General features: G+C 39.0%; 1 protein-coding gene across 3 annotated transcripts in view; it reads right to left on the bottom strand.

Moving 5' to 3' along the window:
• Positions 1-898: 898 nt before the first annotated feature.
• The window catches only part of LOC107089013 (CCR4-NOT transcription complex subunit 3-like), a 37,905-nt gene continuing 15,283 nt past the window's right edge, over positions 899-23,520 (bottom strand). Inside the window, exons 5-19 of one of the 3 annotated variants that reach the window (XM_015381519.1) lie at positions 19,788-19,877; positions 17,686-17,814; positions 17,016-17,111; positions 13,219-13,347; positions 13,012-13,102; positions 10,567-10,700; positions 8,648-8,704; positions 7,230-8,154; positions 5,979-6,087; positions 5,660-5,804; positions 4,912-4,996; positions 4,505-4,706; positions 2,909-3,041; positions 2,587-2,712; positions 899-2,256 (exon numbers count right to left, since the gene is read on the bottom strand). In XM_015381519.1, the coding sequence (XP_015237005.1) occupies positions 2,158-2,256; positions 2,587-2,712; positions 2,909-3,041; positions 4,505-4,706; positions 4,912-4,996; positions 5,660-5,804; positions 5,979-6,087; positions 7,230-8,154; positions 8,648-8,704; positions 10,567-10,700; positions 13,012-13,102; positions 13,219-13,347; positions 17,016-17,111; positions 17,686-17,814; positions 19,788-19,877 (2,550 nt within the window). In that variant the 3' untranslated portion in view covers positions 899-2,157. The remainder of the gene's footprint in view (positions 2,257-2,586; positions 2,713-2,908; positions 3,042-4,504; positions 4,707-4,911; positions 4,997-5,659; positions 5,805-5,978; positions 6,088-7,229; positions 8,155-8,647; positions 8,705-10,566; positions 10,701-13,011; positions 13,103-13,218; positions 13,348-17,015; positions 17,112-17,685; positions 17,815-19,787; positions 19,878-23,520) is intronic. The other 2 variants (XM_015381520.1, XM_015381521.1) reach the window with 2 other exon arrangements.

Genomic DNA, 23,520 nt, shown 5'->3' with positions numbered 1-23,520 from the left:
GTACTGCTGCTGAAAGGTTACTTGCTTGTTGTGCTGGCTGATACATTTCCTCAAAAAAAAATCGGTCGACTGAATACTTCCTGAGAAATAAAGGAAATATCTACCTGGCATGAAGAGGACGAGAGGAGCAGTGTGACAGAGAAAGAGGGAATTGGACTAAAAGGAGCCGGAGGACAGAGTGTCGGGGATGTATCATGAGGGAGAGTTTATTTTCAATTAAAATGGATGGATCAGAGTGTAAACATGAAACCTGTAGGACAGAGGAGGAGTGGGCAGCACTGCTGGTGTTTGTGCTCTTTGGCACAGAGAAGAGGAAGAGGAGGAGGAGGAGGAGGAAGGGAGCCGGGCTTGTATGAGCAAAGCAAATCTGGCTGCTGATAACATCCAACACCTGCACCGCTCTTCACACCTGGAGCTTTTAGGCTGAATATGATCTAGTCCAGCTAACAGGTTCTCTTTTTGCTGTTTGGAATCATCAGAAAGGAGAAAACATGTCTGAAAATGTTCCAGCAAAGAGGGAAACGTCCCATTTGGCTCTTTACTCACCATTTCCTGATTGGGATTCATAACTAAAGGCTAAAATGTTCCTCCTGAAACCTCTACTGGGTGGAGTTCAGAGCGGAGTGGCTAAAGTCTGCTCTAAATGCAACATCTCAAACCCACAGTCCATCAAGGGAGCTGCAGGTTTACAGCAAAGATGGATTGATTGCTGCTCTGTAAACATGATCACTTTCGCCGAAACACCCACAACAAAATCAGGTGAATAAACCAAACGATGGGGAGAGAAAACAGGGTCTGGGGTTTTAGTCTTTGCATGTAAAAGACGACATACATCTGGGCTCAGCAGCATAAAAAGTTGACTTTTTGGTTCTGATGGATCAGTTTGTCTTCCTGGATCAGTAATGATGCCATTTTTGTTTTATCTGCATTTTATTTATTTATTTTTTTACATTTGAAGCACGTGTGTAGGTTGGATGAAAATCTTTGATTTTGTGTTTTTAATTTTATTAAAGCAGGCGGGTTGCTCTGATTCACCGTCTGACTCCACCAAGAAGAGGAACAAAGGTCTGAGACCAACAAACTCATTTCCAGATAAGTTTATCTGCCTTAAAACTGAAAAAAGTGAGTTAAGTTCAGGAAGGACATTTTTTCTTTCACTGTTTTGTTTCAGAGTCTCCATCCTTCAGTGAATAACTCCACATAAACGGATCCGCCAGAGGAAAGAGACCTGAAGTTTGTTCTATTTCTGTCAGACGGTTTGGCGGCTGTGACGTAACGCTGCCCACCACCTAACAGTCGGCTACCGGCAACTCTCCACCACAGGCCTGACGGAAGTAAAGCAGGGCAGGATAAATTTGGACCTCACAAAATGCTCTTTGGGCTTTTAAAAAGGAACACGACCAGGCGAGCGAGCGAGGCCTGTGGTGCCACCTACCATAAGTGGTTCCCCGCACCGGAGCGGCGCTGAGAATAACGGAAAGGTGAAGGCAGGTTGTTAAAGCAAAAACAAACACTCAGGGGAGCAACAGGGTGGAACCTCAATGTTTTCTGTTTAAATTTAACAAGTGAGAACCTCTTCAATCACTGATGAGGATGTAAATTCAGATTGTTTGTGGAAAATGGTTTGTTATTGTGGTTAAGTTGCTCATTCTGATCCTGCTGTGTAACAGCAGCGCAGCAATCTGCTGCACCTCATGTAGGTGACTTCCTCAGCTGCTTTTAGAACCGAGCATCTGAGGGAATTTAGCTCATTCTGTGATTCACCAAACCTCTCTGGTCCTCATGGGACCGAGGGAGAGTAAAGTCGGCGTTAGAGGATGAAAAAAGCCGAACTGATTACAAAATGTGTTTCATGTCTGACTGCTGATGAAGAAGGCAAATAAAATATGAAAGAGGTATAGAGGAGAAGGAGATGATAGGGTGTGATGGACTGTCAGTGTGAGGATGGTAAGGCAGGGTTGGAGGGTCAGGTGGGAGGAAGGGGGCTAGCAAACCTGGCCGCCCCCCCTTCCTCACCCCGACTCCGGCCCTTCGGTCTCCTTTCCCCAGGAGAGCTGAGGTCAAATCCAGGAATGTCAGCAGGCGCATCACCAGTCTTCATTGGTTTGTTTCTGTTCCTCTCTTTAGTCCCAGCTGTCTGTCCGTCTGTCCGCCGTGTCACTGGAGGTCTCGGTCCTCTAGGTACCGGTACTCAAAGGTAAAGCCCTCTTTTTTCCGCTGGCCCCACTTCTCATAGTCAAAATAAATGTATGTTCCCTAAAGGGAAGAAAACAGTGGGGAAAATATCATGATCTGCACACAGAGTGGTGCTCAACACATCCACACTCTATTACTATCACAACAGACGACACCCAATGGCTTTGCAGAGACACCCAAGGTCAGATATCTCAATTTCCTTCATACTTTAATCTAAATTCATGCTTTTCCAAAGTTCAAAGACTGAGCTAAATGATTAACCAAATTTACTCTGCCTGGTCTTTAATTACCTCATTTGGCTGGTTTTAAGTCCTGTGAGGTTTTCTGATAATGTTTGTCTGATTGTTGACTAATTTACCCTCTGACTGCTGACTGTGACTCCAGACCTACCTGCTCATACTCATCAGTGATGGTCTTGGGCTCTTCGTGCCTCTGAAACCACATCATGTACTTTGTATGGAACCTCCATGACTGCTTCTTCAGGGCCTTGGCTGCGAGATACTGGGCCTTAGTGCCCTGCACAGAGAGGAGGCAAGCAATGAGGGAAAGGATGCTACGAGTTAAGAGTTTATTTTTAGGTAACCCAAGTTTCTCTGCTGTTAATTAAAAAGGTCTGAAAAATCTGAGATGAAGAGAAATTTACTCTGTGGTCCAGGATGTTCTTTAGCTAAATAAAACAAAACAAAAAAGATGGTAATTAGAAGAGGCTTACCTCCAGGTAGTAGAAAATGAAGAACAGCGTTTCTGTGGAAAGCCTCTGGTAAAACTCTACAGTGTCGGAATGGGGCGGAGGCATCTGGTGGTGGAAAGGTGGGGTGGGGCAGGGGTTCCTCATGAGGTACTGCCTGGAGTGGCAACACAACATTAAATCCATCAGGAGGGGAAAGTTTCATCGTTTTTTAACAGATCAGAACAGATTGGAAATAAAAACTGGAATCAAATGACATATTTTAAAATGTGAACATCTTTGAAAACAAAAGAAAACGCTTGTTAAGTACAAAGTCAGGTTAAGTCTGTACCTACAACACTGATGGGGTGAGAAAAAAAATGTAGGAGGAATTAAGAAAGTGTTGGAATCTGTTTGGATGAATCTGGTGATGAAAACTCAGGCTGGATTTGATGTAAAGGTGTTTATTAGCTTTTTTAAACCCTTACTGTTTTCACACCTGATCTGGTGCTGCAGGATTGTTTCTGCTCCTGACAAAGGGCTGCTGTTCAGTCTAATATAGAAATAGTTTTTTTCTTATTAATCAATTTCTTTTCTTTCCCTTTGCTATTTTTCTTTCTGCTCCCTCTTGCCGGTCCTGTTATTCAGTGTTTAAGTTGTTTGTAAAATAAAAAATGTTTCAATAAAGAAAAACAAAACACATTTCTACAAACTGAAATGTTGTTAAATAAATGCTTAGTTACATGAAAGTAGAAGAAACAAAATAAAAAAAAATGATAAAACTAAAACATTTTACAAAAACTATGATAAAATAATTAACTCCATAAATCAGTAAATAAACCCTATGTCCCAATGTGGAGGTACAATGCATCGTTATCTAAGGTTTAATTTAATGTCTGATGTTCTTGGTTCTACAATGCATCATAAAATCATCTTAACTACAAATTCAGTTTTAGAAACAGACGGAAAAAGGTTAATTTTTGCTTCAGTTTTTTTGCTCCCAGTGGCCAGTTTGAAAAAAAACTGTAGTGTTTTATTTTCTAAAATGTTTTTTTCTTCTTTTTTTTGTGCTGATTTCATTGAAACTTCTATTGTTTTACATATTTAGGGGGGTATTTTGTGAATCTGAATGCTTTTATATGCTGATTTGCCTTTAAAAACTGACACACCTGGACGCACTAACACCTGTGGGGAAATATGCTCTGTTCGATGTAAAAGTGCAGATTGGTCACCTGGTGGTGACCCAAGTGAACTGCAGCACATATCTAAATGATCAAAATTAAGGTTCTTGATTTATTTAATTAATTGAATGAATTAATAGAATTTTATTTAATTGAATTTTAAAAAAATATTTATTCTAAATATTATTTTTACATGTTATTCACTACCTGGCAATGTTTGCAATTCCTTCTGCTTTTCCTCCTTTCCAACCACAGATGAATCCCTGTTTGAACTGTAAATATCCCTGCACCAACAATAATGAAGGTAAATTGAAATATATATATTTTTTAATTATTTTTCCAAAATTATTTCTCTTTTTTCACTGAAAATTAAAACACTGTGGAAGCAGAGAAATGTTGAGTTTGAACCTGTAATACCTTTAATAAGTGATAACTGGCTGCTGTGAGCAGTTTACTGCACCTGATTCTCTCCGAGTCGGACGGGTGGGGCATGTGCGTCCACGTCGCTTCCTGCATGGCCTGTTGGTAGAGCTGGTCTTTGGAGAGGGGAACCGGCCCCAGCGGACAGACGCCCAGCGATGGCAGGATGCTGACCTCTGACAGGGAGGACTGAGGTGCTGACGGAGGCCCTGACGGGGCCGTAGTGCTGCTTGGGAAGTTGTCTGAGAACAGATGGAGGAAGAATGAGGGAATAAAAGGGTGGGGGTGGAGGGAACAGGCGATGCAGAAGGAGGAGAAACAACGAGACATAAAGTTGAGTCAGGGGTGATTATATCGGCTGCAGTCTTTGTTCAGAAGAGGATGAGAGTGGGAAGGGAGATGACATTTAGTTCCATTAAATCTGCTGCTCTTCGGTGTGAATCCTACCGGAAGTAAGGTGCAGGGAGGACACGTCTCCCTCGATCCCTGAGCTTGGTGCTGCTCGCTCGGCCATGGATCTGCTCAGAGGCTCCTAAGGATGACGAGGACAGACAAGGACATTCATGAGAACACGGATCTCCTGCATGTCTGTGCCGAGTTGGTTATCATTAACCTCTTCACAGATCAGGTTATCAAAATATGTTTAGATTCAAGTTTTATGGTGTTTTTATTTTACTTTAATTTTCTTATTATGGATGTTTTTGTCCTTTAAATCTAAACATTTCACAGTCTTTCCTTTTTTACTGAATTAGAAACAAAACCATCAGCCCCAAGGCCACAAAACAAGCCCTCATTATCACCCCCCACCCACCATGCTGGACAGTTTGTTGTGATATGATCACTCTGACACCGTTCCTAAAGTGCTGCGGTTCATTTGCAGTCCTTTTATGGAACCTGAAGCTGTGCTTCCATTGCCCACATTTATACAGAAACTCTCCCAGACGAACACGTCTTTCAACCATCATACTGTCCTGTGAGGCCTGTGGAAAGAAATTATGCTTTAACTTGAATAACTATTTCAGGCTGTTCTCGATCAGGGAAATGTAGGTATGTGAATGCAGGAGTGGACACAGATTAGCCAGTGAAGGAGATGAACAGATTTCTGGCTATGATAAATTTAATAGTTTACAGTCACACCGTTAAAATCCCACCATGATCAAACTGGTTTGGCTCCAGTCTGATACCGTTTTCTCACCTTGATGCTTTCAGATGACAGCGAATAGGACAGCGGCCCATTCTGAAGGCTTCCGCCGCTCGCTTTAGCCTCGCTGTAGGCAGCAGGCGACGGGGAGGTGGACGACAAACCCATGGAGCTAAGCAAACTGGGACCAGTGTCCTTACTGGGAAGGAGGAACAGTGATGTAATCAACTGTTTGAATTAGCTTAGCTACAATTTAATAAAAAATGCAAGCAAAAAAAAAGAATTAACTAAAGAATGAAAACATGAAAGAATTTAAAGATGAAGAAAAAACAGCCAAAAGGTCTTTTTTGCTTCTGGCAGTGAAAGAACTTACAGCTGATTGGCTGTGGAGGTCAGAGATGAGGACTGGCTGCTTTGTGATTGGCTGGCACTGTTCAGGGTGGAGTCTGTTGTGCTATCTGGTACCAAAGCACTGTGACCTGCTAGAAACAGAGTTAATGGTACAAATAAATAAATGAAGAAATCTTGACAAGGCGCCGTTTAAAGACAATAGATGTCAGAGCAAAAGAAGATCTGATTAGGGATTAAAATAATCCATGATTAGCGATTAAAAAAATAAAAATCATAAAACCATTTCAGATGACATGTTACTGCTTTACGCAGCATACAGGCTGGAGGTAAATTACACTTTTAGGGTTTGTGTATTAATGAGGTAATTTCTATATGCTGTGGTGTCGCTGTTCAAAGCTATCCTGATTTTTTTTTTACCTCTTCACACCGCCTTTTTAAGTAAACCTTTAAGAAATACACACAATAGTTGGTTAGACAAATATTCAAACTGCTATATTTTATTTAAAAAATAACGTTATCTTTGTTTTGGTCTTGTATTTTAAGTTTTGGATAAAACTATGTAAAATCAGCACCATTCATTACATGCTAACTCGCAGGCTAACACACATTATTACACAGGTTACAATGTAAGTGAATGAAAAACTGTCTTAAACAAACTTTCTTAATGACATTATAATCTATTGAAATAATATTGAGATATGCAAAGCATTTTACTTTTTTTGAGGAAAAAAATAACTATTTATATTAATTGAAAATTTTATCTGAAAGACCAATAAAAAAGCTCTGAACGTCAGCTCTAAACATTTCTGCGTGTCACTCCAGAGCCTTTATTGTAATGATTCTTAAAGCAAAACAATGTAAATCTCTGCCACTAGGGGCGCTAGTCCTGTAACCTCCAGGTTTCCCTGCTTGAGAGCAACTGGCAACGCTGCACAGTGGAAAAATGAACCAGTCTGACCCCAGTAGACCAGTTTGGAAAAGTAGACTGTCAATTTATCAAGTTACCGATAAATAAAAGGCTATATTCGCCTCTCTAGATGTATGTCTGATGAGGTTAGTGTCGTGTCTGGCTTGTTGCCTTAAAAACTTTTAGCTAAGTTAGCTCTGGTGTATAAGGGGAGCTCAGACTGCTTTAAACGGCGCTGTGTGTCACATGACTCATTCAGCGACGGGTGCGGCCCGTCAGTGGAATATGTGCACATGTCAGAGGATCAGGGAATATCCATCACTTGATCTTTAAATGAATGTGTTTGGGTGGGGGTCAGATGCTCACCTGTGCTATTGCTCTGCTTCTGCCGGCTTGGCGGTTGAACGGACAGAGATGAGCTTCCTCCTCCGACTCCACTTCCTATGGATCCTAAGCTGCCTCCGTTGCTGCCGATAACTCCTAGTCCGCCTCCAGGAGCTAAGCTCCCAACGGGGCTCTGCGACCCCATAGAAGACCCCTGTCCCACTGATTGACCCGAACCCAAACCCAGAATCCCTGAGCCAACACTGCCCACAACAGGTGTCGTGCCGAGCACGCCTCCCTGCGAGGACGTCGGCCCGCCGACTGCCATGCTGCCGCTACCGATGACACCCACCCCGCTGTTGGTCGATGTGGAGCTGATTCCGCCCAGAGAGCCTGGCAAGCTGGAGCTGCCGGTGCCTGCGGCGGCCGCCTGAGCGTAGGGGGCTGGGGTGGGGCTCGACAGAAGGCCCACCACTGTGCTCAGAGATGCCGGCATCCCTGACAAGCCGGGGCTGCTGGAGATGGAGCCTTTCCCCAGAGAGGACCCCAGGTTGAGGCCGAGGCTGTTTGAGGTCGCCGTAGAACCCGACGGCGTGAAAGGCTGGGAGTTCGAGGGGAAGAGGCCCTGTGTGCTGGGTGGAGAGGACGCTGAGGAGGTGCTGTGGCTGTTGGTGGAGGAGCTGGAGTTTGAGATGGGAGCAGAAGAGCTCGCTGCGTTTTTGGCCTGCTGCTGCTGCTGCACAGAGGGGTGAGGCGGCTGCTGCGTGGCGTTACTGTAGCTGCCAGCTGAAGTGTTGGAGAAAGGACCCCCTACGGCGCTTTGATGACCGCCGCCCGCGCTGCCGATACCTCCGCCAGCAACAGAGACCAGAGAGGACGAGGTGAGCCCCGAGGCGGAGGAAGACGAGGAGGAGGAAGAGGAGGAGGAAGATAACGACAAGGAGGGATTTCCATTCTTCACTGGAGACTGAAAAAAAAAAAGTGTTTCATAATTTCTGTCCATCAAACCTGCTGCACAGCTTACTAAGTAGAAGACTTTTACAAACGGTGATTAACGCTCCAATAAAAAACTAGAACAAAAACAGGCACAGAAGTCAGAGGTCATAACACAAAACTACAGATTATGTCCACAAGTTAGCATCAATTTATCTGAAATGCAGCCATTTAACTTAAATGGGTTATTTGCAGGGTCCAGTTATTCTAATATTTAGACCGAAAACCTCAACAAATGGTAAATGGCCTGTACTTATAGAATACTTTTTTAAGTCAGAGGACACGACCAAAGCGCTTTACAACACATTCAGTCATTCACCCATACACACACACACACTGAAGGTAGCAAGCTATACTGGAGCCACAGCTGCCCTGGGGCTCACAACAAGCCATTAAATACCTAAAATTAGTCAAAGATAACACACCCTTAGAGTAGACTACATAAATCGAAGTGTCTATAAACTAACCTGACTGACTTCACTGTCTGTTGAACGTCCCCTCTTCTTGTCATCTTCTGAATTCTCCTGGAAAAGGCATCAAAATAAGGTTTCAGAACAGAACTGATTTCAGAAACAAGCCGCACAGTAAATTATGCCAAATAAAGAAAAAAACTGCATCAAACATTCAAACAAAGAGAAGATTAATCAAAGAGTTAATAAAACCTGAAAGTTATTTTGGTCTTTCTAACTCAAAAGAGAGATATTCATAAAAACAACATCTTTGAAAGAAGTGAATATTTTACATCTCCATATGGTAGAACCAATTATCTATTCAAATGTATCAAAATCAACATTTCTGGTAATTATACCAATAGAAAAAAAAAGGTTTTAATGGTTTGTTTCCATTTAACATAATACAGAAATTTGAAATTTTCTATCAAATATGAAGATTACAAGTAATGAAAATTTTAATTTTGTTTCCAAATTGTATTAATTGGAACTGAAAGACAAATATATATTTTAGCTTTAGGGCAAAAAATCTACAGACTCAAATGAGAAATGATGCTTGTTTAGTTAACTTCATTGAAGAACTAGTGATATACAATCATTCTATCATCTACAAAGAAAATCAAAGAGAGATAACGCACACGCTGTACTCTGAGTATTGGTTGTTGTATAGTAAACAGGAGGCTGTGGCCATAGCTGTGTAGTTAGAGGACAACACAAAGAGTAGTGGTGTCCTGATAAGACTTATTTGTTTCAAATATGATACTGATATTCTAGCTTTAAGTACTGACCAATATAAATTCTGACTGACACAATATCAGCATTAATACATACTTTAATACTTTAAATGCTGATTTCATTGTGTGGATTAATAGAAAAGGCTTGATCGAGTGATTATTCTTTTTAAAAAGAACAATTCTAAACAACATCAGGTATGAGAAACAACTGACTCCTTTCTTATTCACTAAAGACTTCCATAAATTTTAAACAAAAGTGGATAGAAGCAAAGTGTCTTCATACGCTTTCTAATATTTACAAGCAGGCCGATATATTCTGATATAATTTTTTTTGCCTGATATCTGACCAATATTAATATCAAAAAGAAGGGTACCGAGCATTAAGCCTTGTGGAACACCAGGAAGAATTAGTGAACTCTTTCATTGCATGGTTTCTCCACACTTCTTAATTTTAAGTCCAGCACGAAATCAGTCCAGGTTTACTGGATGTCTTTTTAATATGTTTTAATCCATATATGTGGAAAGTAGTTAAATTATTATGAGAAATGCTTTAGTGTTTGGTTGAAAAAGTAAAAAATTCACTTTTGAATCATGTAACATAGCATGAGTCACTGTTCGTAATAAACATTCATGTTACCCAAACCTGTCAAAGCAAATAAAAGTGAAACTGTTGAAATGTTAACGGAACATCTTGGACACAGTCTCTTTCACATCTCCCTTAGTCCCAGATTTAAAAAAAAATCTTTCCTCATCAGCAGTGAACAATACCACAACTCCTACACTTAAACACAGAGCTATAATAGCTACTTATGCTACACACTGAATGAGGGTGGAGAAGCAGAAGAGATGATATGGAGCCAAAACAAGAGAACAGAAGGAGCAGATGGTAAGGCACTACAATAGCAACAAAGGCAATTATCTTTGCATGTACTTTAGATGTTGATGTGCCTTGACTTTAGGTTAATGTAATAATTAACTTCATTTTCCATGAATAGCACTCTCACTTTAAAACATCTTCCAGGTCGATGACCAGATAAGCCCTATTTGGTGTCAAAAAACTTCTTAGTAACAGGTTGAAATATAATTTTTAACCTCATATCCCTGAAGGATCAAAGAATCACAGGAAGTAGGAAGGAAATAAACATATTAGTGATAATTTCCATGAGTGTAAAATAAAATCAGGAAACTGAAAATTGCTCTCACTGTAGTGCAAGTGGCAGGTGAAGGAGGAATTGGTGAGGATGAGGTGGTGGAGGTCGGTGTGCTGCTGGAGTTCTGGAAGATCTCGTCCTCCAAGTGCGAGGGTCCTGGTGGGGAGGTGGCCAGCAAAGGTTGAGCTGTAGGCAGTAGAGAACCAGAAGGTTTCAGCATTAATCGTGAACTCTTTGCTTTTGTTGTCGTAATATTTTGAAGTCCAGGTTTCATCAGGACCAGTTTAACACAGTAGCTCATAGTTTTATCCCAGGGTTTAAACAGGAATGCTTTTTAATGATCTTCTAATGCTCCTAGAAATAATTTTAATGCCATTAACAAGTACCCGTGACTCTCATATACACGGCAAAATCCTTCCACATCTTTAAAGTTGAGAGGCTGCATCCATGTCCCAAATTCCTCGTTTTCCAGCCACTTTTTTGAGATTTGAATTTTCCCCATTCTCAAGCTTTTTCTACGCCTCAAACTTCTTTTCCAAAAATACAAAATTTACAAACACGGGGAACCAGTTATATCTGATAAATCCAACGAAATTGTTTTTTATGTGTGTTTTTATTTTTAAATGAAGCATTTTAAATGCCACGATAATCAAATTGAATTAATTTAAAAAATAAAATTTTTTGGATTTTTTAATGACCGGCGTAAAGCCTGTATCCATTGCTTACTGTAGAGATCAAGGTTTTAAGAATATATATATATATATATATATATATATATATATTTATATTAATATATTCTTCTAAAGAGGAGCATCTTTAGAAGAAAAAAAATGAAACAATTATGGAGAAGAATTAGGAGAAAAACTCTTGGAAGAACAATATGTAAACATAAATATGGTATTTAAATATAGAGCAGCTGATCCTGATTGGCCTATGAAATCGAGAATAGATCCGAACCGGAACATTTAATTTCCCCCAGATTATCAAATTCATTTATGGTATTTTTTATTTGTAGTTTTGATGCCCGATCCAATGATCAGAAATCGAAGCTGCCTAATATCAGCGAAGAAAGTGCAGCCAGCTGTATGTGCTGCAGTGTGTTGGCTTTAAGTTAAATAAAGAAATAACCAGTCTGCTACTTGTGATACTGGTGATTACATTTTATTATGTAAATGATGGTGCGCGGCCGACATAATTAAACAGCAACTAACACGTCTTTGACCTGCTGCACCACTGCTATGGTAAAGTACAGTAGGTGTCCTGAGGGGATTTCCTTCTCTCAATTCGCAGCGCACCTTCTGCGGGGAGGGTCGAGCCTTTTTATACTTTTTTCCTCTTAGTTTCCCTTTTAACATATGTCTAATTTCCTATGTGCTCTGATTAGAATAAAAAGAACGACTTTGGAATAATTTTAGGATATAAACTCTGTCAGGATGACTTCCCGCTGCAGTGCTTTTTCCTCCACCTCCAACACTCAGCCCAGACCTGCACCGCAGTCAGAATCAGTTAATAAAATGAAATTGTCCTATACGACATAAGTACCTGAAGCATTTAAAACTGGGTATGTTTAAATGTGTCTTAATTATGTAACAATAATCCTCTTTCCCCCTGAAAATAGTGCATTAAACCAGATTTTTCAAACATGGATCGATCTGCTAACAATCAGCATCTGGCTCCCTTCCCATTGGCTATAGAAGCTGGGTCTAACCCCTTGCTGTCAGCTGCGTGGCCTCTGTCCCTCCGCAGCTGTTAGTCTAATGATGATCACGCTGGGTTAGTGTTGATGATGTCACCAGTGCGGCAGAAATCAAGAAAGTAAACAATGAAGGGCAATACGTAAGAAGTCAGGGCGTGTTTCGCTGTGTTGTCCGTCTGATTCCCTCCCACCATTGCTGCGCCATGTTTATCAAATGTAAACAGAGTTGTTTTGGCTTCAGATCAGAGGCACCTGGTGAGGTGTGTTAATGTCCGTACGTTGCGTTTAATGGTGTCATGTAATTTAGCAGGTCGACCCGGCTCTGGTGTTCCCACAGCATGCTGATCAGAGCCGAGGCGATTTAAATCCGGGTTGCTTGCCGAGTCGTTTGACCTGGGCAGACACGTATCACTAAACTGTTCCCACTGCCGCTAAAAGCTGATTGTTCCTGGGTTTAAACGTTTTTTTCCACCAGTGGAAAAGGAGTATATGTGAAAAGAAAATTCACAACATTATATTTGAGTTCTTGGGTTTAATATTTATATACTGGTTGAAAATACCTACGTGATCATTCATAGTAAAATTCACAAAGTTTAGGAAATTAAATTACTATTTCATCCAGACAGAACTCTGGTTATCCAGCTAATGATTTGGTAATGGAGCTGTGCTGCAAAACCCGATTTGCACAGCAGGATTTTTCACTAGTTCATTTCTTTATTTGAGAGGGGAAACAAATGGAAAATGTTTGTGTGACCATTGGCTGCATGTACCAACAGACTCCCTAATAATTTCTGTACGTACGGAATTCATCCAGGTCGAGGTCATCGTATATATAATCGTTCTCCTCGAAGTCTGGATCCTGCGATGAGTCGATGTAGTACTCGACATCATCCTTAAAAAGAAAGAATAAATGAGTGACTGATGGCTCTGTGTCGATTAAACATCAAATATCTGTGTCCCTCTTTGCAGAGAAAGAAGGAAAGCATTTAGCAGAACTCCCCGACAAACCTTGATCTTCCTTATGGCTTCGACCTGCAGTGAATCATTGTCCAGCATTCTCAGTATCGTCTCCAGCATTCGGATGTGGTACCGATGCTTCTCAATAAACTTCTTCAGCTCCTCGATCCGATCCTGCTTCTGCAGGAAAACAACAGGCCGACCTCATCGCATGCAGGACACAACTTGCTTTTAACCCTCTGCTATAAGGTGATTTTTTTCTTCTTTACATTGTGCAACAAAAGCTGCATTAATAATTTAACCCCCCCAACAGGAGAAAACAAACCACCATATGAGGAAAAAAACATTTCATAAACAAGTGAACTGTGCAGAGGCGAGAACACATGAGTGATTTAAAGCTGTGAGAGCATTAGTGACTGCTGTGAGCACTTCACAGCCTAATGCATCAGAAAGCAGGCAGAGGGCCACTTCCTGATTTCAATATTTCATTCTTCAAGTGATTCACTGTTAATTCATACATGCTCTGATGGTTGGAGAACACGCACAGCTTTAATTGTCCTACTTTGGACAGAACACGACACACATGGTCAAGTGTGGAAAGCATGCAACTTTATTTCTAAAGGAGCAAAACAAACAGCTGACCAAAGTGCTGTATCAAACATGTAAGATAGAGATGAGGAAAATAAACTTTAAAACAGCCATAAGCTGTTTCATAGCAGCAATAAAAACGTGAAATATTGTAGTCAGGTAGTAAGAAAGAGTAAACGATAAAGACTGGGATGTTAACTGACTCTGGTTTACAAGCTCAGGAGATTAATTGTTGCTTTAATTGAAATTTAAAACAATGACTGAACCCGCTGGACCTCCAGCAGGTCTTAGGAGCCGGAACTTCAAAGGCTCCGTCTTTCCTGGATTTATANATTTACTTTTGTGTGTTTTTGTCAGGCAGAAATTTATTTATACCCCCTGAGGGTGTAAGAGGTTAAGGATTGCATGTTGGGGTCGTTTAGACATTAATAACAAATAAAAGCCTTGTGCTCTCATAAAGAGTTCAGCACCTTGAGGTATTGCACAATGTTTCCGGCTCAAAGTTAGGACAAAGTTTTAGCAGCTAATCTGCACAGAGCAGCTTTTCTTTTTAACTAATTTGCTGGAAATCTCTCAAGGTCATGAAATGGGAAGACAACATGGATGGGAAGAGGTGGCTTTGTTTTGAAGACAAGTGTTTTTCTTTAAGGTTAGATGAAAACAACTATACTTTAACAGAAATGCGTTTCTAAAGGCATTGTTTTGGTATTTATTTGTGTATAATTGACATTAAAGGTTTTTTAAAAAAAGCAGGATAAAGGAGCTTTAACTATAATCTAAAAAGAGCTTTAATCATCCAGTCATGGTGATAGAAAGTATGACGTTTGACATCTGCCCTAATGTAAAGAAAAAGGATTTAACGATTTAACCCAAACGCAGACAGGAGAGAGAAGGTTAAGGGATCCTAACTGGCTAAATGGATGATAATAAAACAGGATAGGTGTGTCTGTTACTGGGCAGCTCTTGGAGGAGTTCAGGATAACCAAACTTTCTAATTAGTTTTATCTCAGCAGAGACATACAGCAGGTCACTGCCATCAATCCGTTTGAGACAGACTAAAGCACTGAGTTTGTTCGTTAGATATTCTAGTTTGCTGCACAAATTTTTTAATCAAGGACAAAATTTAAAAAATGATAAAAATGATGAGACAAAGGCTTAAAGTTAAGAAATGCATATTTTCCCCCTCAGATTACTACTGTACTGGGGGAAAAAAATTAATTTCATACTCTTCTAAAATGTAGATGAACCTTCGAAATCAGAACCAGACCAGAACCATAACAAAGCGTTTCAGAAAGGAAAGTTCAAACCATTAAAATGTCCTTGAAGCTTAAAACCTTCAAACACAAAATAGTTTCAGGTAAACCTGCTAAAAATGATACAAATAAAATGAAAACATTGTATTTGAAGAGGTGCTAGAGGACAGAAAGAGACCATCACTGCAAAAATGATCTAAAAATGAGACAAACATTTCTTAAAATGAATGTTTAACCTTAATTTGAGTAGGTAATTAATATGATCTGCCAATGGAATTAGCATTTCTACCCTTAAAATAAGATAATTAGATATTATGCACTTGAAAGAAGAGACAGTGTTTTTTTTTTTTTTATTATTATTTAAAATGTAAATTATCTTATTCCATTGGCAAAGTGTCTCGTGTACATCCACAGTTCAAGAAAAATGTGCTTATTTTAAGAAAAATTAGATTTATATTTTTTGCAGCGTAATAGTTTACTCAATGTTGTTTCATTCGAACCTTTAGAAACCCAATTATAACCCAAATAAAAGACAAGAAAAAAGAAGACGCCACCTTAAAAAGCCACCAAACCCAAAATAAAAAAGCTTCCAAACTGAATCACAAACTTTAAACTGTAGACCTTGAGGGCCGACGCCCTTTAACCTGTAGATGTTTCTCTGTTCCAACACCTGAATCAAACAATCAGGCCTGATCAGAACAATCCTTTGGATTTAACTGGTTTGGATCGCATTGAAACCTGATGGACTCCAGCCTGGAGGCCCAGAGTCTGACGCCTGATGTCTACCAGCCGAACAAAGTCAGCCTTTGGTTTTATTTACAGAACAACTTGGATTGAATTGAAGGATTTATAGTTAGAAAGTTTAAACCGTCATGAGCAGATGTTTATTTACAAGATCCAGGGTGATTTATGAAAGTTGATGTACTTCTATATACGAGGGATTTTACACATTACTTTATTTAAATCACTTATTGTCTGTCCAAATCTTTAACACTAAACAGAAGAGTATGCGGAAATATAAAACTAGGCATAATAGATGTGTTACAGCTTTGTAGAGCGATGAAGCATCTCTGAGAGCAGATCATCGTCTTTTAACCCTTTAAAACATCGACGGCACAGATGGACGCACCAGCAGTTACTATTAACACCATTTTAACAACAATAATAGGACAATTACTCATTACTAAAATAATCACAGCAACTAAAGCTAAGGGAGCCTGGCCTTTAGATTCATTCATTAGTGTCACATTTTATAAAAACATACTTTGGTATCTGCTGTTTTCTTATTCATACCTTTAATCAACAACACTAACGTTGAAGCTAACCATCTGTCTGTTTGCTTCTTATATTACAAGCTAAAGATTAATAGACTTTAATTGTTGTTTATCTGACAGGTTTTGGTTAAGAAATTGGAGATGTGCAGCTTAAAGAGCCTTCATTAAGAAGCGTTGATGTTTATTTTCCTTCTGTGTCTTTAAAAGGTGGATGTCATTGAACTGTTGTTCAGTAAAGGATCAATTCTAATCAGAACAGAAGAACTCATTGACTTCATCCTTTGTCTTCTAGCCAACTGCACAAGAAAAAAAAAAAAGATAAATCCTTCTGGTTCTCCTTTTTTAAACTATCTCTGCACAAACTTTCCTCACAGGAAAAAGGAGGAAGGACTTTTAGAGAACCTCATGTCTGCGGCACTTTTTCCATCTCACTGTCATGACAAATCAACTCTATTATGGAGAAGACGCATTAAATCTTAATTCAGAACCTGTAAGTTCTCAGAAATGACTGCAGAAGGTTTTCTATAAATGACGTCCTTGGAAAAGCTTGGTCAATGAGGTTATCCTCGTTGGCCAGAAACAGAAGATTAAAGCGGGGCTCACTATCTGACCTCTCTGCCAAAGAAGACAGAGAGATGAAAGCGGAGGAGCTGTAGGGATGACAAGCCAACAGATCTGGGAGCAGAAATGTGAGGAAGAAAAAAAACGGAATCAGAAAGCAGAGCGGACTGACCTCCTTGTCTCCTTTCTTCTTCCTGGTCTGGACTGAAAGAGACTCCACCTCGCTCTCAAACTGGTCCACCTGCATGTTCAACGTGTCTATCGTGTTCTGAGATAAAAGAGGAGAAAAAGATCGAATAAGAGCAAAGTTCACACACAAAAAACAAAAAATTCAAAAAGTGGAAAATTATTTTAAAGTCTGGCCACTTTATGCCTTCAAATTTATCATTAAAGTTTATATTATTAGTTGTCTTTTATCTAAAAAAAAAAATCATAAAATGGTATATAGTATTATATAGCACATGAATGCATTATAAATTTAAAAAATAAATTTCAATACAAACATTAATCAAATCAATCCTTAACTAGGATGTAAACAAGGGATTTTGTTAATTTATTTCATAATAAGCTGCTTTGTTTTTGACTTGTTTTGTTCGATTTTACTAAAAGCTTTTTGTTTAAATTTCTTCCAGTGTTGATTTTCTCAACCTCATTTTCATCCTCATGTTTTATTCAGACACACTGGTGGTAAAATGTTCCCTAATGAGCAAAGTTGAACTTTTTATCTGATGCTGAGGAGATATTAAAATGTCAATTGTTAAACTTCATCTCCTGTTCTTTACTCCAGCAGTTTGGAGGAGAGAAATCATACATCGCTCCGGTCTCTTCCTCTGGAAGCTCACCGTTAGCCACGTGCCGACCTCCTCCTTCTCCTTCTGCGCCGGGTCCACCTTCTGGATCAGGCCGAGTCCTTCTTTCGAGTACGCTTTCGTCTTGGTTTCTCTTTCAACTATTTTAAAGCGCTCCATTTGCTGCAAGTAGATTCAAACAGAAAGTATAAGATATAACTTTTAAAGGAAAAGACTGAAGGTTACACCTTAAAAAAACTGTATTGAAGCTTGTTTTGGATGAAGTCGCTTCATAATAATGATGCTGGATCTGATTTGCATTTCATCTAAAAAACATCTGAAACCAGCCTTTATTATACATAAAGTTGTTCTTTATGTTTTTCAACATCTTTGGATTCTTTGTCTTTTTTGTCTGATTTGTTGCTGAACTTAAATATGAGGAACATGTTCTTTAAGCCTCTGTAAGCTGGATATGATAGCAGCTCAAATTAATTATTATTACTTTTTTAGGCAGCTCATTAAAACCAGATGGACACAGATATCTTATTCTGTTTAAATCAAATAGGATAATAAATAATATTTTTATACCGGTAAGGTGATTCCTAAAGTGATATTGGTTATAAACTTGTTGATTTGGCATGGTTTGGAAAGCATCCCAGTTACACCTCCTCATGCAGCTCATATCTCAGTGACCATACAGTAACAGCTTTTTACTCAATAAAGTCACTGTTAATAAATTCATCATGTGTCAGTTTTAGCCAATGAAACCATCAGCGTACTAATCTAGCAGCTCTGGGTCAAATGAGACAGATGGATCCTCGCTGAGCTGTTGTTTTCCCTCAGTGTGTTTCTTAGCAGCAGGTGTCTCACATGTTCTGAATAGTTCTAATTAAAAGGCAAATGAGACCCTGATGCCTGATGGGCATCAAAGCAGTGACAAAAAAAACGTCCCCGTGTTAAAATAAACATATTTATGGAGCGGATTTTTAATCCAAATAGGGCTGCAACTGACAAACTTTTTGCATATTGATGAATCTGTCTATTTTATGTTATTTTGATTAATCAATTATTAATCTGATAGCCAATCGGATTGCTTAAAGTTGATTCTTTTATGAGATTAAACCAGGTGAAAGGAGCTCTGGATAGAGCATGACAGATGAAAACATTTTATCTTAAATGCAAAATGTTAATTTTTTTTTTCCAATTTTGATATAATTATAAATATAAGTGTGTGCTCTGTCACACTCTCTGTACTCCAATTAATTGATTTAGTTGATTTAGATTATTATGTTAATAAATAATTAAGTATGATTAAATCATTTAATTGTTTCAGTCCTAAATCAAATTTATATTGTTTAGGTGAATTAGTCACATGCCTGTTTCTAAGGTCAATAAAAATGATCCATTAGATCCCTAATGATTAGCTTAAAAATAATAAACAGATGCAAAAAATCCCACCTAATATTCAGCTCTGCTTTCACTGCAACCTGATTACAGTGAAAAAAGTTTTTTTCTTCTAGGAAGAGCTGTGATCAGTTCATGATGCTCTGAAAACAAAGCTTTCCATCTTATTTGATCAAAATACAAAACATTAACAGTGACTCTAAGCTCCTGAAACAGTCCCTGGTTATTAATGCAGCAGTGCTGAGCAGTTTCAGATCTTTGTTTGTCTTACAAGACGTTGATTTGAGCTGAAGCATCAATCAGAAGCAGAGGATGTGGCCCTCGGCCACGAAAACAGCTGCTTGTAAAACGTTGAGATAATGGAGAGATTTTCCAATCATGGAAGGAATGAAGCGTTTGGTATCTGAAGGCTTCAGCTGCAGAACAAATATCAACTCCAGCCCTCTTCACAAAACGATAGAATATGAAGCAAGAGGGAATTACATTTAATTATATATTGCACTTTAAAAAATAAAGATTCCCTATAAGCAAAATCATATATTTAACTTAAAACAAAGAAAGATTAAATACCAGAAAGGTGCAGCTTTCATTTACTAATCTGGTCATTTTAATACTGGCTACACTTGCAAGGGGAATTTAATGACATCTTATATTCTAACATCATATTAATGTGTTGATTTAGTTTTATTCTTCACTGCAACAAAAGTGGAGGAGTCATCATCCTCGCCTCGCTCTTGTCGGTTCCTACTCACCGTTTCTATGAGTTTGCGGTTCTCTATTAGCTGCCTTTTGTCTTTGATCTCGTTGGATGCCACCCACGTTTTAATCTGGTCTCGAAGGCGCTGCGGGACCAGAGAGGAAGAAGATGAAGGGAAGGAAGGGGGAGATACAAACACATCAGTGAACTTGGTAATACATGCTGGGACTCGTCTTTGACAGTCATGGAAGGTGAGGCTGATGCCGGCTTGGCTTGAAATTTGGTCCTCATGACAACGGCGACTTACATGACACGCAGAAAATCTATATTTTATGCTGCGGGAAATGAAATTGGACCCAGTTAAACACCCGTATCCCTGAGAACATCAGCGAAATTTCTCAGCCTGGTCGTCTGGTTTTTATGGTGGCAAGTTAATCACCTTTGTTTGGATTCAAATTATGACCTTTTATACCAAGTTTAGTTTCAGGACAGAATATAGAGGACAAATAACTTTGATTTTTTATTTTATTTTTTTCAGTTAGTGATTTTTGTTAACAAAAACATTAGAACCAATGTATTTGGTGTCATTTTTTGACATTTTATGTCACTGACAAAAATTAGCTTTTATAGCCATGAGTGCTTTTTAGAGGAAAAGCACTCATGGCTCTCATAGCTTTACAAAAATGTTAAAAGTTTGTCTAAATCCAACTTTTCAGAGACTGAAAATTTAAAGCAAATGAAGCTCAGTCAAGTAGAATAGACAGTCTGGAAAGAGGAATTTGGATAATTTGCTCTGACTCGTTCACTTCTTTCAAATTATCGTCTCCATACATGGACTAAAGCTGAAGATGGGAAACGATCCCAGCACATCGTCAAAATAACTGATTTATGGTGATCATAGAGCAGAGGTCCTGGATTAATGGACCAGGGTCCGGATCCAGACCCACCTGCTGGCTAATCTAGACCCAACCAGATTTAAAACATTTAAAAATTACTGCATGCTGTCCGACGACATTGTCTAACTGGGATTGCTCTGCTTCTCCTGTTAATATGGTAAAGAACCAGGCTGCCCGTCATATAAATTAGCCAAAGAGCTGTGTCTGTCAGGGCTGCTGCTGCTGCTACTTTAAGACACAGCAGTGTCAAGTAGCAATGGGAGTGAAGGAGAAGACGAGGAGAAAACGAAAGCAGAGAAAGTGTGGGCTGCTGGTAGAACCGCGGTGTGATGGTGAAAGAAAAGGGAAACGGCATACTTAAAGATGGCCCTGCACATTTTAGGTATTGGCTCAACCTACTGCTGTGAAGCAGGATTCTCCACCATGAACATAATCAAAAATAAATATGGATCCAAGCTCACGAATGAGCACCTTGATATGTGCTTGAGAATGGCTTTGTCTCCATTCAAACCCAGGTTTAAAGCCTTGCAGGGCAGCCTGAAGCCTACTGCTCTCATCAAGCCATAAATAAATAAATAAATGAAAACGGTCAGTTCGGTTGTTTCATAAAAGATGTGAAAGTCAGGAAATTGTCTATTTACTAAACTGTGAAAGATTATCTTCTCCATTTCAAAAAGCACTTTAGATTTTAAAATGGAAAAACCTTTTTTTATGTTATTTTTTTATTTAAAAAGTCAATGCATAACATGGATGCATAAACACCTGCATTTTAATTCAGCGTTAAATGCTATTTAAAGTAATGGATTATAATTAAAAATGTCTCTGGACCTTAACTGGTTGTTGATTTTCTTTATTCGGACCACGCAGATTTTTAATTAGTGACCCCTGACATTGAGGGTACATGCAGATGATGTCATCAACCAAACCTTCAGCTAAGATAACCAACTCCTCAACTTTTTGTATTATGACAGCAGAACTGAATAATATGTTTAAAATATGATTTTCAATTTTCAATAACATTTTCTACTGGATGCAGATGCTATCCTGAGCTTCCCTCTCTAAAGCCAACAGTAATAATGTTGGTTTTTATTAAACTGACAAAAAGTCACATCCATACTTTTCATCATCAATTTTTTTAACCATAAAATAATGTGATAAACTTAAGTCTATAACAATTATCCTGCCATGTGTTGGACTGGAAATGTGACCCACTAAGGTGTTTTATTTGCTATTCTTCTATAAAGGACAGTCTGGTTGAATTTACAGCAGAGATGTTCACCTCTACTGCTCTTTCAGAGCCACCAAAGCCCTTTGGATGGTCACCATCATTAAAGCTCCACTTGTTTCAGAAAAATAACCACGTCTTGGTATATTTACAGTTGATCTTTATTATTACCTTCCTTAACCCTCCAGATTTAACTCAGGTCTGACTGCTGTCTTCTTCAGTCTTCATCAAGCTCTTTGCTCACTAATGTCTTCCAAATAAACCTTCCAGGGCTTTTACTCAACAAATATATTCATACTGAAGGTAAATAACCATCTAATGACTAAACAGGAGACCTGTGAAGGAAAACGGTTGGACAGTATTTTTATTTTATGGTATGGGATTAAAGAGGTTGCTTTTTTCTATAAAAGAAGCTAAAACCAGGACATTTGTTTTTGGAAAAACATGACATTTTCTTTTATGATGATGATACAACGATAAAATGATTATGGAGGGCACAAAAACAAGTTATCGCCAGCTGCTAGATGTTTGCATTCCAGGCTGATAATGGAAAACTGAGCACAAAATCCTGAAAAGCAGATTTTTATAGCGAGGGAAGCAGCAGACGACGTATTGACACAGGTGTCCAGAATAGCTTCCGTCTCTCGTTGGTAGCGGGACGGACTCACATTAAAGTGACATAATGAGAAAAATGAAGACAAAAAAAAAACAAAACAGTAGGATAAATGAAAACAGAAATGAAGTCAGAATCATGTTTTACATAATTTGTTCCTAAAAAATGCGACCAGCGCCCCGCTTATTTCATACAGGTGGAAGTGTGGTGATTCTATCACTGACTAACAGTGTTTGTTTGTTTGTACACATGACCGCGCCGGACCTTTTGGAGCTGTGATGACAAAGCTTATGACAACATGTGGGCGGCTGTGAAAGCAGAGAGGTGCTGCAGTTTCCGTATGCCAGCATGTGCAGCTTGCAGGACATTTGGAAACAAAACCAGTGGAGCACAAGTTTCCAGAGCCAGACTGCCTTCTGATGCCACGTTTTACTTTCCTGCAGGCTGAGCGCCTCCCAGGTACCCTTCAATTACCAAACTAATTCAACAGTCAAAACAAACAACTCCACAAAAGGTTGAAGTTTCAATTAATGTGAGGAAAAACCCAACATTTAAGAACTGAGAGGAAAAAGGTGAATGTTTCAGTCAAAAAGAGAATCTGAATTCTGGTGTTAAAAGAATTTTTGGTTTGCTCATATCAAGATTTTAAAAACCTTTACCAACTAAACCTTCAGAAACTACGGAAGAGGATTAGGGCCACTGAAAAAAAAAAGTTTAATGATTTTTAAATTTTATTTCAGTTTAATATGGGAAAAAAGTCAGAATTCTGACTTTTTTCTCAGAATTCTGACTTTAAATCTCAGAATTCTGACTTTTAATCTCAGAATTTTTACTTTTTTCTCAGAATTCTTTGCCTAATTCCGTCATTTTCCACCAATGTGTCACTGGCCACCTCAAACAACTCACATCTTTGTCAGTGAAGCTGAGTGCTCCACATCTCTTCCTTCATGGTGCCCATCTACATTAAGATCCAAAATTCTGAGATTAAAGTCAGAATTCTGAGAAAAAAAAGTCAGAATTCTGACCTTTTTCCCGTATTAAACTGAAATGAAAT

The sequence above is a fragment of the Cyprinodon variegatus genome, unplaced genomic scaffold, assembly GCF_000732505.1.
Source record: "Cyprinodon variegatus isolate N-32 unplaced genomic scaffold, C_variegatus-1.0 Scaffold235, whole genome shotgun sequence".
Lineage (NCBI taxonomy): Eukaryota > Metazoa > Chordata > Actinopteri > Cyprinodontiformes > Cyprinodontidae > Cyprinodon > Cyprinodon variegatus.
The sequence above is the reverse complement of the archived record's forward strand: the minus strand, read 5'-3'. Positions and strand labels throughout refer to the sequence as shown.